The sequence below is a fragment of the Myotis lucifugus genome, unplaced genomic scaffold (assembly GCF_000147115.1).
Source record: "Myotis lucifugus unplaced genomic scaffold, Myoluc2.0 scaffold_10, whole genome shotgun sequence".
Lineage (NCBI taxonomy): Eukaryota > Metazoa > Chordata > Mammalia > Chiroptera > Vespertilionidae > Myotis > Myotis lucifugus.
Genome location: NW_005871058.1, coordinates 6,301,324 through 6,316,104, shown reverse-complemented (window position 1 = coordinate 6,316,104; position 14,781 = coordinate 6,301,324). Strand labels below are relative to the sequence as shown.

Sequence of the window (14,781 nt, the reverse complement as noted above, 5' to 3'; positions counted from 1 at the left end):
GGGGTCATGGGCCGGCTAGCTTATGCTCCATTTTGTTGTTTACTTTTACAAATGCGAAACACAGGGTTTTCTTTCCCTTTTTCCACTTTGGAAGCCGAATGATGCTCATAAGAAATTAAGACTGCAGCTGAAGTGCTGCAAGTGATTTGAGAATCAGAACCTTAAGAAATAATTATACCAATGACCTAATTTTTGGAACATTGCCAGAAAAGGTGCTCAAAAGAGCATCTAAGAAAGAGAGGACTGGGAAGACATATTTAGGCTGAACAATTTGATAAACAATCAAAATTAAATATTTAGTTATACTTTTCCTTGAACTTGCTTTTAAAACAATTGATTACATTTTAATTTTTTTAAAAAAATTACACATATAGTACATATCAACAGAAGAAAGTAAAACAGTACAGATATAAGCAAAATAAAAAGGGAAAATCTCCCTCCTTCTTTCCCCTACAAGTGCAAATACTGCTATAACCCTGCTATCCTTTAGACCTTTTAAAACACTGTATGTATTATAAATGTGTTTTGGAGTGGGGGCTAATACTATATGTATTGTTCTGAAAATTTTTTCACTCAAGAATATAGACATATTTCTATTCTCTTAAAAAAAAGGGCAATTGTGTTTTTTAAAATGGTTAATAGTTATTTTAAATAAAGTGAAATGGAAAAGAAGGCAACTTGGCAATTTTGAAACTTAAGTAAGTTTTATATTTGATGTATTTAAAATATTTTTCTTGGTATGAATTACTTACCAACATATTTTATAAGTTACTTGTAAATGATATCATACTAGAGAAAGTGTTCCACCTATCTAGTGGAACATAAGATAGGAGTAGGAAAGCAGCTGAGATATGCTATAGGTGATAAATGTAGATATCATTAGAAAATGTATAGTATAATTACAATTCTATAAAAGGTATGTATACTAGTATGCATAAAAACAGTCTAGTAGTATAGAAACTAAAAGCCAACAGCTGTTATCACAGGATGGTTGAAATATAGGTATTTTTCCTCATTATAGTTTTCTGTATTTTCAACAATGAACTTTTATTACTTTTAGAATTAGTTAAAAAGTAAATGCAATGCATCTGATAAAAAATTTATGTCTAAGTACTACAGAAGCTAAACTCATCTGAATTAACATCCACCCCATCCCCAAATTCCATAGTAACAGAGTAGAAACACTAGGCCCTGGTTTGATTTTCTTAATTTAAGGAATTAGATTTGAGTTCTCTCATTAGAGAAGGCAATCTTTAGCATCATTCAGAGTTGATCAGAAAATGAGACAAAAATCAGGAGATAATATTTCTTTATTACATATTAAAAATTAACAAAGCAATATATATACATATATATTTTGCAAGTCCACAGGACCTCAGGAAAAATATATGTTCTGTATGTGAAATTAATGTTATGGTACTGTGTTTCATGTTTTGTATATTCAAATACAGAAGAAATTATATGTAGAGTGATTATACATGGGTACAAGAAGATGAATAATAATGAAAAGCTGTAATTTTGTGAACTATCACATACATTGTGTCAAAAAAATGAGTAAATACAAATGACCATATACTGTTAATAAAGAAAAGGAGGAAACTGTTTCAATATTCACGTTTAAATACTAAAACACAAAAATAAAACAAATTCTGTGTCTACAAGAATTTTTGAAGTGTATACAGTGCATTGCAAATAAATGAGCTCTTTAAAATTTAAAGTCCATTTCCTCTTTACCAAAGCATATTTTTATACTTATGATTTCTTTCTCTTATTTTAAAGTCTCTTTTTGTTTATAAAAATGTTTCATCATGGCTGATATCTCCGGAATCTAATCTCTAGCCTGAAGCTGAGACTTCATGCAAACATATTCGCCTTTAAGGTTGCATCTTCACATATTTTCTCCAAGTATTCAGAGTCAAAAAGTACAACTTCCTTTATCTGGTCATGTTTGTCCACATTTAGTGGCAGTGCTTCTGTTTCAGTAGGCTTTCTTACACACGCCCTTTTCTTTTTTTGCTGTCAACAGCGTCTCCCAACTCACACAACACAAGTGATAGGTAGTAAAGTGCTTTATACAGAGAAATACTATATAAATGTGGAGAGGTTCCTCTTAACATGCCACAGGCCAAAGTTCACACTCATCACACAAGAAGGCTCTTTTTAAGAGACACCTTTTCTGATAGAAGGGTTGGGATTCCTTAAAATCTTATTAATTACTTTAAGTAGCACAAATGTAAGTAACATATCTGAAGCTGGGAGAAGTCCATGTTATATGTATTGCCCTTAATGGATTATTGTTAAATATCATACTGCTATTAAAATATTCTTAATAGCTATGAATTTTAGAATAAATTCTATAGAAAACAGTTATCAGCATAGATTTTTTTTTCATTTCTCTTTATGAAACAAAGTGTATTTAAACATGGACCCAAAAGAAATAGACAAGGCCCATGCATTGGAACATTTCTATACATTTTGGCACTTAAAAATATTCCAGTTTCATTATTGAGTTCTCCTTTCCATTAAGCTTGTGTTTTATCCATAGAGAAGTGCCATTATGTGCCATACACCTTTATTGCTACTTGCACTCTCTTTTTAAAATATCCATGACTTTTCTTCCAAGAGATGGTTTCCAGCGCTGGACAAAACTTTTCATATTCACAATTAGTTTGCCTGTTCTTACATCCTCATGTCCTGCTACAAGGTACTCCAAACCTAAAAGAGAACAAAAGGAGCTATATAGTATCATAATTTATTGAAGGGGAGATGTGACTTCAGCAATTTTATGTATGCATAGTTAATGGTTTTATATATTCACGGTTGAATTGGGAGTAATCCTATATAATAAAAGCCTAATATGCTAAGTGTCTGGTTGTCCGGTCGGCCATTCAACCAATCAAAGCATAATATGCTAATGATATGCTAAGGCCACTCAACTGCTCGCTATGACGTGCACTGACCAACAGGGGGCAGATTCTCTGACTGGTAGGTTAACTTGCTGCTGGGGTCCGGCCAATCGGGACTGAGGGAGATGGGCCGGACACGCCCTAGAGCCCTCCCGCGGTCCCTCCCCAGCTGGCCAACCTCCTGCATCCCTCCCTGGTCTTGATTGTGTGCACTGGTGGGGTCCCTCAGCTTGGCCTGTGCCCTCTCACAATCCAGGACCCCTCAGGGGATGTTGGAGAGCCAGTTTCGGCTCGATCCCGCAGGCCAGGCCGAGTAGACAATAACAGATGACATGTAAGAATTCATGCAATGGCCCTCAAGTAGACAATAACAGATGGCATGTAAGAAGCATTTATTAAGTGCTTTACATGTATTATCTCATTAATCTTGAAAATAACCTTATAAGTAGGTATTATTTTTCTTCTTGTTTTACAAATGAGGAAATGGAGGCTTGGCATGATCAATAACTTATTCTGTGTCTCTCAGTGGTAGCAGCATTTTGACTTAAGCTCAGGTCTGTCTGATTACAGAACTATTTACTCTGTACTATACCACCCTCTATTGTAAAGAAGTAGGATTCCATGGGCACTTAACACACTTAACACACTGCTATAAATCAGTATTTCTTGGGGACTCACTATGTGTGGTAGTGTATAGTAAGGAGAATTTAATGAAAGTTTAAAAACTATTTGGGAAAACATATCAGAAGAGAGCTATGGGTTATACAAAATAGCACATATTTCCTAGATAAAGTTGATGTGCTTTTGGAATATAGGAGGTTTATTTGTTATAAATTTTAAAAAAGATTTTTTTGTTGTTGTTAATCTTCATCTGAGGATATTTTTCCATTGATTTTTAAGGAGAGTGGAAAAGTGAGGGAAAGACAGAGAGAAACATTGACGTAAGAGAAACACATTGATTGGTTGCTTCCTGCATGAGCCCTGACCAGGGTCCAGGCTGGGGAGGACCCTGCAACCAAGTTATGTGCCCTTGATTGGAATCAAACTCAGGACCCTTTGGTCCACAGGCCGAAGCTCTATCCACTGAACTAAACCAGCTAGGGCTAAAAAAGATATTTTTATTGATTTCAGAGAGGAAGGGAGAGACAGATAGAAACATCAATGATGAGAGAGAATCATTGATTGGCTTCCTGCATGCCCCCTACTGGGGATCGAGCCCACAACCTGGGTATGTACCCTGACAAGGAATTGAACCATGACCTCCTAGTTCATGGCTGAAGCTAAAGCACTGAGTAACACTGGCCAGGCTATTTGTTATACATTTTTTTTAAAAAATGGTGAGCACTGACCAGACCTAGAGCTGACTTTGTAATTCAAAATTCTTCTCAGGCTAACAAACACATACATAAAAGATATATATGTTAATAAAAAGAAATATAATATCCCTCAGTAGATATTTGTAGTAATTTGTAGTATTTTTCATTAATATTATACACTGAGTGGCCAGATTATTATGACCACCCTATCAGTACAATGAAGTGAATTAGTTATGCAAATAATAATAATAATAATAAAACCTTGAGAGTATTTGCTTAGGAAGTTTTCAATATTCAGTATTTTTGGAAGTGTCAATGAAGTACTGATGGGGTGGTCATAACAATCTGGCTGGTCATAATAATCTGGCCACTCAGTGTAGAACACAGCAAATAAGTAATCATGTTTATAAAATAAAAATTTCCAACCCAGCCAGCATGGCATAGTGGTTGAGGTCTATCTATGAACCAGGAGGTCACGGTTCAATATCCAGTCAGGGCATATGCTCGTGTTGCAGGCTTGATCCCCAGAAGGGGGCGTGCAGGAGGCAGCCAATTGATGTTTTTCTCTCATCAATGTTTCTATCTCTCTAAAATCAATAAAAATATATTTAAAAAACCCACAATCTCAGCTCTAGCTGGTTTGACTCAAGTGGATAGAGCATCGGCCTGTGGACTGAAAGGTCCCCGGTTCGATTCTGGTCAAGGGCATGTGCCCGGGTTGCAAGTTCAATCCCCAGTAGGGGGCATGCAGGAGGCAGCCAATCAATGATTTGCTCTCATCATTGATGTTTCTATCTCTCTCTCCCTCTCCCTTCTTCTCGGAAGTCAATAAAACAAATAAAGAAACCTCAAATTAAGGGAAAATACTAGATGTTAAAGCTCAATTGAAAATTTCAATTTAAACTCACGGTTTTAAAATATATATGTATACTTGTTTATTCACGGAAATAACCTAGAAAAATGTCATTCAGTGAAATTATTGGTTCAGGAAGGGATTACCAATTGGTGTTAAAATCATTAAATGAATGGTTAACGGGACACGTGATATTTGTATAGTGATTAAGTAACACCACATGCATTATTTTTTAATCTCAAAAGGAAAAACAACTCTGGTCAGTGGCTCAGTTAGTTGAGTGTGGTCCCATGTACCAAAAGGTTGTCAGTTTGGTTCCCAGTCAGGGCATATACCCAGGTTGCAGGTTCCATCCCCATCAGGGTACGCACTGGAGGCAACCATCAATGTTTCTCTCTCATATCGATGTTTCTATTCCTCCCTCTTCCTTACTTTCTCTAAAATCAATAAAAAACTTTTTTTTTAAAGGGAAAACAAAAAAGCCCAATGGAGAGATCAGACTGTTATCACTCTAACTCAAGTGTCAGTTTAGCAACACTGATGGTGGGTCATCAGGTCCTATGTGTCTTCTGATGTTATTTGACACAAAGTACCCAACATGAAGTATATAACACAAAGTGTAATGAATTCAAGCCAAAATGTTTATCTTGATTCTATCAAGCTTGTCTTTAAAGGTTACAGAAAATATTGGAGGTATAGGGACAAGCTAAATGACACCACAAGGAACCAACTAGACAAATGTAGAAGGGTAGGGTAGTCTCCAGGACAGCTGGTCTGGTTTCTTAAACAATAACAGTTTTTTCAACAACAATAAAAGGAAACTGTACTTGAATAAAAGAGACTTGAGGGATTTAAAAACCAGATAGTATGTGATCCTGGCAAGGATAAACCACCTCAAAAGGACATTTTGGGATTTGTTGAGAAATCATAATATGGTCTGAGTATTAGATTATATGAAAATAAACTAAAATTGAAGATAAAGATCATTAACTGAATAAAGTGGGCTACATATATTATGATTTTATTTTGGTTAAAAATATGACATGTATGTGTACAAAGAAAGATCTGGAAGGATTTTCATTAAGATATTAACAGAGATTATCTCTGGAGGGCAGAAATGTGAAATTTAAAAATTTCCCCTAAATTTCTATATCTGTAATGTATCTATATATTGCTTCTATAACAATAAAAGGCTTATTTTAGAAGTTTATTAAAACAAGTCAATCCTAAGTAAAAGATAGCTATGATGGTGTTTTCACAAAAGGAGAGATAAAAGGAAAATAATGACATAGAAAGGTTTAGACATTGGGGAGCACAAATGTATGAGGGATTATAAAGTATTTAAATTCTTTAAAGGGTTACCTTAGCTTTTGCATGAGAAAGAATCCCAATCCTGTAGGACACTCAACCAACTGAGCCACACTGGTCAGGGCTTAAGTGCTAGTTTTGACATTCGAAAACATATAGGAATGGATGACTTTGCAGGTATGCCTAATTAGTTTGCTCTTTTTCCAAAGTAGCAAAGGAAGCAAGTTGGCCTGTTAAGGTTTCAGAATTTTCTTATCAGCTTTCTTTGCCCTTAGCTATTGAACTTGTAAAAATGGAAAAACAAAGTGAAATGAAAGAGTGTCTGGTTTTGCTTTGGCAAGTTCCAGTCTTTTCTTCAAAGTGAGTAAACATGTTTTCAAGAATTCTTTGAATAATTGTGCTTATGTTTTCAATTGTGATGAACTCAGTTGATTCCTTGACTGTTTGGCAGAAATCTGATTAGGAAGTATAGTTCACTTCCTGGAGAGTGGCTCAGATGGTCAAAGCTTTTGTTTTTAACGTCTGGCTAACAAACGGAGCGGATTTTTTTCTTCTTTTGCCAAGATAGTAGAAAGTGCTTATAGGAAGAGCCCCTGTGCCTCAATTGTTGGGAAATAGGACACAGATTAATGACTCTTCCTTTCCTGTATTAAAAAATCCAAGATTCTGATTACTTAATTTGTTCTTTGAAATGATATTTATTTATTTATTTAAAATGTTTTCTTTTTCCATTTTTAAAAATTTAAATTAATTTGAATGAAATACTGAAGGCGTAAAAAGGGTGTGAGCGTCTATTTAACAGTAGAAATAAAGTCAAGAATTGTATATCATTGTTTAGATGGTTTGGGTTGAGGTAGATATTTTATTGATAGTTTCTCTCTCTCAGTTATCTGTTTGTTTCCCTCAAATTTTTGTGTCAAAGATCACAAACGACTTCTTATTACTATAACTGGTTTCCTGGACTTATATTTGGAAGGGATTATATCCAGAAGAGAAATTATGCACTTGTTTCAACAGTGCCGTTGAGACACAGAAGGCAACTACACAAATGGAAATACAGAGAATTAAAAAAAAAAATTTGATGGCTGGTGTGGCTCAGTTGGTTGAGCGTTGTCCTGTGCATCGAAAGGTTGCTGGTTCGATTTCCAGTTGGGGCACATGCCCAGGTTGTGGATTCAGTCCCCGGTAGGGGTGCAGAAGGGAGGAAACCAACTAATTGATGTCTCTCTTTCTCTTCCCTCTGTGTCTAAAAACATTTAAAATCAATAAAAATATTTTAAAAATCAATAAAAACATATTTTAAAAGTTATTTGTGCTCTGTCCAGTGCTGCTCAGTGGTTAGAGAGTGTCAGCCATTGCACCAAAGGTCTTGGGTTCAAGACCTGGTTAAGGGTTGCAGGTTTGATCCCCAATTGACATGTCTCTCTTATATTGATGTTTCTCTCTCCCTCTTCCTCCCTCCCCTCACCCTTCCTTTTCACTCTGTCTAAAAATTAATAGAAAAATATCCTGGGATGAGGATTAACACCAACAACAAAAAGTTATTTGTTTTTCTAGAACTTAATATTTGGAAACTATGTTACTATTATTTAGGTACTAATGGTAGGCAATGGGGACACCATGATCAAAAATCTAAATCTTGTCCTCAAACTTAATGAGGGAGACAGTAAAAAAAGCAGTTTATGACACAGTATGACGAGTGTACTTATAGAGTGTAAAGGTATGAATCCCTGCAAATTCCACTGCACTTCAAGTTTCTCTAAGATTCTACAAGGCTTGTTTGTTTATTTGTTTGCTTGCTTGTTTATTTCTGTTGTTTCTAGTTTAAAACCAGAATGATCATTTAATGAAAAATAAGATGCTAACTTGAGAGTTGTTTTCTATCCAGGAGAAACAGATGCTTCTCATGCAATAGTAAAAATGAATTCAATATTATTTGCACAGATGGAATTTTGCATTTGAACTTCCTTTGGGAGCAAGTTCTACCCAGGGAATCGTAATAGGACCTAGCTTTCAGATAAAGTGTTAGTGGCAGATAAATTCATGAAAGTGTTTTCTATGCTACTGACACCTGGAACCAATCTGAGACTTCTCTTTTAGGGCAAAGAATATTATATTGCTGGATTTTAAAGTATTATACTTTAATACAGCACCTGGAAGAGAAATCGTTTTTTGATGTCAGTTCAAAGAATTCCATTTGGGCTTTCCCCAGACTTCAGATGTGAAAAGGAGAGATGCTCTTTGCAGAGTTTATTTAGGTTGTGGTTCAGAGACTGTAAGACAAACAGCAATTCAGCAGAGAGAAAGTAGAAAAAAATCTAATGCTCACCAGGATTGAGGATTGGACAAGTACAGCCTCTGTTAGTCCATGATTCTGGATATAATGTTCGCTTTCCTCGTAAAATTTTCAATTTGGTAGATTTTAAGACTTTTTTAATCTTCACACTGACCTCAGCATGAGATCCTTTATCATGAGCTGATAAAATCTTTATTTTTAGCACTGTAACAACACAATTCCCAAAGTCAAAATGCATAAAATTTCATATCATCTTTTGAGGTTTGAACAACAACTTAAATATGCACTTCAGAGTATAATGGAAAAGTGAATTAATGATGTATCATTAGGCTCAGCAATTTGCTACTGGCTTCATCTAATTTATATCAACTATACTCTTCCTTCTTAGACATTTACAACTGCTACCCATTCCCATATCACTACCCTAAAAGAATATCGCCATTTGCCTACTGCAAGTATAATCTTAAACACATTCAGCTATCAACTAAATAGAAAGATGTGTAGGAGGTAGAATTGTTGTCCTGGTTTTTATTTAGATTCTAATTATATTATACTCTTCTGGTTGATTATGTATAAACTTATGACAAAGAGCAAATGTTACTACCAGCGTATATTTTAAGCATTCTAAAGAGATTAAATAATATTATTGATTATTTAATCTTCTTCCTCTGGTGTAAAATGCAAGCTGACTGGGGTTAGGGAGGCTGTCCTTCTATATGATGGCAGAGCTCCAGTATTTTATATGACTCATGATTCCATTATGCTCTAAGATCTATGACATAGATGGGGGAGGTGTTAAGTAATGGAATAAGTTGGGGTGGGGGAGAAAGTAAACCTAAGGAACAGTGGATGCAATATTCTATATTATTAGAGAGTTCTTACTAGCTCATCTATATTTTGATGAAAGATTGTGTGTAATGAGAGAACCCTATCCTGGCTGGTTCCATATCCATACGACTAGAGAGCTGTCTTTTTAGAATCACCAAATTTTAGACTTTGAAGGGGTCTTAAGAGCTCATCCAGTTTTGTTTTATGTATGAGGAAGCAAGTTTTAAGAAGTTAAGTGAACTGCTCATGTTTGCATGATTTGTTGGTTAGAGGTAGAGTTTGGACCAGAGTCCTGATGGGATAATTGCATGAAGGGTACATAGCATAGTGCCTCACACATAGCCAATGCTCAAGGGCTATTTTTGGTATTTTGGGGTATTTTTTCACTAGACTGCAAACTCAGGGAATTTGTCTATTCACAACAATAGCTCAATAAATATTTGCTAAAGGAATGATCAAATCAAGTTTTCCCCCATTAAGGTAGAGAATGTGGTGGAACCATTCCTTGGCGCCACCCCCCCCCCCCCAAGACTATAGGTGTATAGTACTTAATAAGATCAAGGTATTTCGTTACATCATTAAGAGCATTCAAATTCTCCTAAGCAGAAAGTAATACAGTTGTATTAAAAGATGCCAATGTGGTTGTTTGTAAATTCAGTCAGAGAGCTACTGAGTCTATGTGATAATGAAAACCAATTGATATTTCCACTGAACTGACTGACTTTGAACTAAATGGTCTTTTTGTTGTTGTTGCTTTTGATAGTAAATACAATTCCCTCTAAGTAAATACTTTTCCTTATTAGGCACTATATATTTCAAAAGTTTTATTCTATTATTTAGTCAAGTTGGCCGATGAAAGGGGAGAAATATGCATGTAATTTTAGATAAGATTTATGAGGTTTTTAACATTTACTTTTTTATCTCTTATGAGATTAAATACAATGTTATCAAGAATCTAAACACTTGGTTTTAGAAATCATGACTTAAAATTTTCTCTTCATTGTAATGCATATTTCAGGCCCTATAAGTTATGGAACAATAAAAAGCCCAGACACTAGTCAAGAATATGTTGGCAAGCCCTAGCCTGTTTGGCTCACTGGATATAGCATTGACCTGTGTCCTGGGTTTGATTCCAGTTATAAGGGCATATGCCCGGGTTGCAGGCTTGGGTTGTGGGCTCAATCCCCAGTAGCGGGTGTTTGTTTGTTTGTTTCTTTTTTTTTTTCATTTCAGAGAGGAAGGGAGAAGGAAAGAGAAATAGAAACATCAATGATGAGAGAGAATCATTGATTGGCTGCTTCCTGCATGCCCCCCAACCCCCACTGGGGATTGAGCCCACAACCCGGGCATATGCCCTGACCAGGTATCGAACCATGACCTCCTGGTTCATAGGTCGGCGCTCAACCACTGAGCCATGCCAGCCGGGCTCATCACTGATGTTTCTATCTCTCTCTCCTCTCCCTTCCTCTCTGAAATCAATAAGAAAAAATAAAATAAAAAGAATAAGTTGGCAAGATCAGATATCCTTAATATTTAATATTTATATTTATATTTAATATTTAATGGTAAACATAAAGTTGTTTAGAATAGAAGGTAGTAACAGTCTGTATTTAGGGTAGTGACATTTTCTTTATATGCTGCATTTTCCTGGTATTTGAAAGATAGAGAAACATAGAATATACATAGAAAGCAGAGGAAAAACTCAGGCAGTCAGCTCATCTCAGAATATATATCCTCTTACTCCTCAGAAATATACCATTTACTGAGCATCTAGTAAGTGCAAATTAATGTGCTTTTCAAAAATCTCATTTCATGGGGAAGGTGGCATCATCTCTATTTTACAGATGAGGACGTCTGTAGAAGTTAAGTTACCCATCTCATAAACTAGAAATGAAACCCATATAGGTCTGAACCCAATGTCTGAGCTCTTGAAATACTGCTCCAAATTGAGTTCTGCTTTATATTACCTGATAAACTGCTATAGGAATTGTCCAAGTGGCTAGAGACTTCCCTTTTAGATTACCAAAACAGGAAGCATCCATAAGAAAGGATTATGTGTCATTTTTTTTCTTTTTGTTCTTTGCTTCTTCTCCTTATAATATGATAACCTTGCCTTTGCTCTATAAGCCTCCTGCCCTCACCAGGGCATTCCACACTATCTCTATTAGGAAAATCAAGGCCAAGACCAGAATACTGTACTTAATATCCTATATAATAAAAGCCTAATATGCTAAGTGTCCGGTCGTCTGGTCGGCCATTCAACCAATCAAAGCATAATATGCTAATGATATGCTAAGGCCACGCAACTGCTCACTATGATGTGCACTGACCACCAGGGGACAGACAGGCGACCAGTCGCTATGACGTGCATTGACCACCAGGGGGCAGACGCTCTGACCTGTAGGTTAGCTTGCTACTGGGACAGAGCAAGACAGGCCAGACACACCCTGGCACCCTCCCGCGGTCCCTCCCCGGCTGGCCAATTTCCCATGCTCCTCCCCGGCCCTGATTGTGCACCAGTTAGGTCCCTCGGCCTGGCCTGTGCCCTCTTGCAATCTGGGCTGAGGGACCCCCCGAGTGCATGAATTTTGTGCACTGGGCCTCTAGTTATTATATAAGACTAATGTTTTAACATATTGAGAATGTCACATGCCAGGCCTCCCATTTTCTAAGAAACTCTTCATGCTTAGTTTGAATAGACTCTCAGAAACATTTAAGGACTTTAGACTCACCATATGAATATTTCATTCCACAGAATGCCTTGGAGTTTCCTAAAACCTGTTCCTTACATTCACATTTACCTACAGAAATAAAATGAGAAATGATGTTAGTTAGAAACAGAGAGAAGAAAAACCATCAAGTAAATCCAGGTAACATAACTCTTTAAGACTTGAGTGATTCATACAACATCATCCACAGATATTAAGAAACCATGAAAAGCCATTCAGGAGAAATAGTCACTGCCTTGGCCTGTGTGGCTCAGTTGGTTGAGCATTGACCCCTGCATGGAAATGTTACTGGTTTTATTTGGGTAGGGCACATGCCCGGGGCATGCAGGAGGCAGCTAATTGATATTTCTCTCTCTCCCTCTCCCTTCCCCTCTCTCTCTAAAATCAATAAAAATATATTAAAAAGAGAGAAATAGTCACTCTCTGAAAAAATTCGTTGTTATCCAGTGAAGTATTGACCTAAGAGAAATACAGAAATGTAGAAATACTGATATATTTTAATGCTTGCAATTGATGAGATAAATATAGTCCATGCTAATGGAATGGAACAACTAATAGATAACCTATAGAAAAACAATTATATTTTTATAATTAATGTTCACCACCACCACAAAAGTCAAATGAAATAAAATAGTTGGGCAGTTCTTTGAAGGTAATGCCATGAAATTAAAATAATTTATTGAGCTCCTATTGTAAGCAGGACATGGTGCTATAAACTTCAGAGTATATAAATATGAGCAAGGCATGATTCTTGCCTTAAGAAGTGCAATTCAGTAAGGTGAATAAAGCAAATATATTAACAGTGATAAGTGTTCTAAGATGGGTACAATATTCTTGGTTGGGAGGTCACATGTTTGAGGAGATGGAAAAGGCTTCAGGCTGAAGAAGGATTTGAAATGGACTTTGATGAATAAGTAGGATGTTTTTTATGAACAATTAAAATTATGTATTGCAATTATGTGTGAGAGATTTGCCAGACCCTGTGGAAGACTTTCAAAATGCCTTTGTACATAGTCTATGTATGGCATTCTCATATTTATGTATCTGTTTCCTCTCTATACCGTAATCCTTGAGGACAGTGGTTATGTCTTACTAGTATTCATCTTTATATTCCTAAAACCAGAATGGATAGGATTTTCATTCTTACTGATTTCTCACAAATAGATATAATTTTACCCCTTCCCTCATTCATCCCCTCTTGCCCTCATGTATTGCATTTCATAAGCATTGAGTGGTAATAACAGCAGGTAGCATTTACTGAGGAGAACTTACTATGTAAGGTACTATTGTAAATGTTTTACATTTATTTACTCATATAAGATTCTAACATATAGAAATTTGACAGGAATATAGAGATAAAAGGGTGAGCAAAAAAAATGTTAAGGGAGAAAGGGCAGAGTGTGTTCATGGAAGAGTCAGTGGTTCTGTTTATCTTGGGTACAGATTGAGTAGAGAATAATAGATGGTATCATGGAGGACCTTGACTGATATGCAGTTAAGGCCTGAATTTAATTTGTTAGCTAAACAAATTAAAGAAGTTATTTGAATTTTAAAAATATATATGAAAATTAATTTGGCATTATATCAAAAATATTAGAATGGAGAGAAAATGAAGGCAGAACCAATGAGAAGCTAGTGAAATTGATGATAACAACAGTAATTAATTTGAGTGCCAGGTATAGGCCATAAACTATATAAGGAGAGTAGGATTCTGGTGAGACACATAGTGATATTGACTAATTGGCTCTAAAGCTTCGCTAGGAATCAGGGAATGAGATTTGCAAGTGGCAAATCACACTGGAATTAAATAGTGAGAAAGAGAAATCAAAGGTGCTTATAATGAGCTGTTGTGATTTGTTAAATAATATTGCTTTTAATCTAAAACTAGCAGAGAGGATTACTCATTCAGAAATTATAGTAACTTAAGTGAACAGCCCACAGCTTTTGATAATTCCACCAAAGCAGGACAGTATAAGTACCATGTTATAAAACCTAAAAGAATTCCAAATGGCATATATTATTCCTCAACATAATGTTCTTCTCCTTAGTCCTTCAGCCTATCTATATATATAAAGCCCTAATATGCAAATAGACCGAGCGGTGGGACAGCCGAACAACTGGTCGCTATGATGTGCACTGACCACCAGGGGGTGCGTGCGGAACATGGCGGACGTTGGCAGCAGGTGGCAGAGCGTGGAGCATGGTAGGCATCTGCCGTGGCGGGATGGTGGAGCAGGTGAGTGGGGGCGCCAGGCCAAGGCAGGGCGCTGGTTGCTGTCATCAGGGTGAGCCTCTGGTGGTTACTGAAAATTCTTTTCTCCCATGCACCGTGGTCCCACTGGGCGCTCACACCTGCTGCCAGTGCCATCCCGCTCACATCCACTGCTGGCGCCTGGCACAGGCCCCGATTGCTTGGCACTGTCAGTGTGTGTGAGTGGCAGCTGCGTGGCCTCGATTGCCCCTCAGGGTTTTCCACCTCCCCTGCTCCTAAGGGACATCAGGGCGACAGCTGCCTCTTGTACCCGCTGCTGGTGATGGCCCGCTT

At 36.7% G+C, this 14,781-nt stretch overlaps 1 protein-coding gene across 1 annotated transcript in view; it reads right to left on the bottom strand.

Annotated features, from left to right (window-relative positions):
* Positions 1-1,292: 1,292 nt before the first annotated feature.
* The window catches only part of NTN4 (netrin 4), a 107,245-nt gene continuing 93,756 nt past the window's right edge, over positions 1,293-14,781 (bottom strand). The window contains 3 exon segments of the mRNA XM_006084124.2: positions 1,293-2,715; positions 8,713-8,883; positions 12,240-12,308. Coding sequence (XP_006084186.1) covers positions 2,579-2,715; positions 8,713-8,883; positions 12,240-12,308 — 377 coding nt within the window. The 3' untranslated portion in view covers positions 1,293-2,578.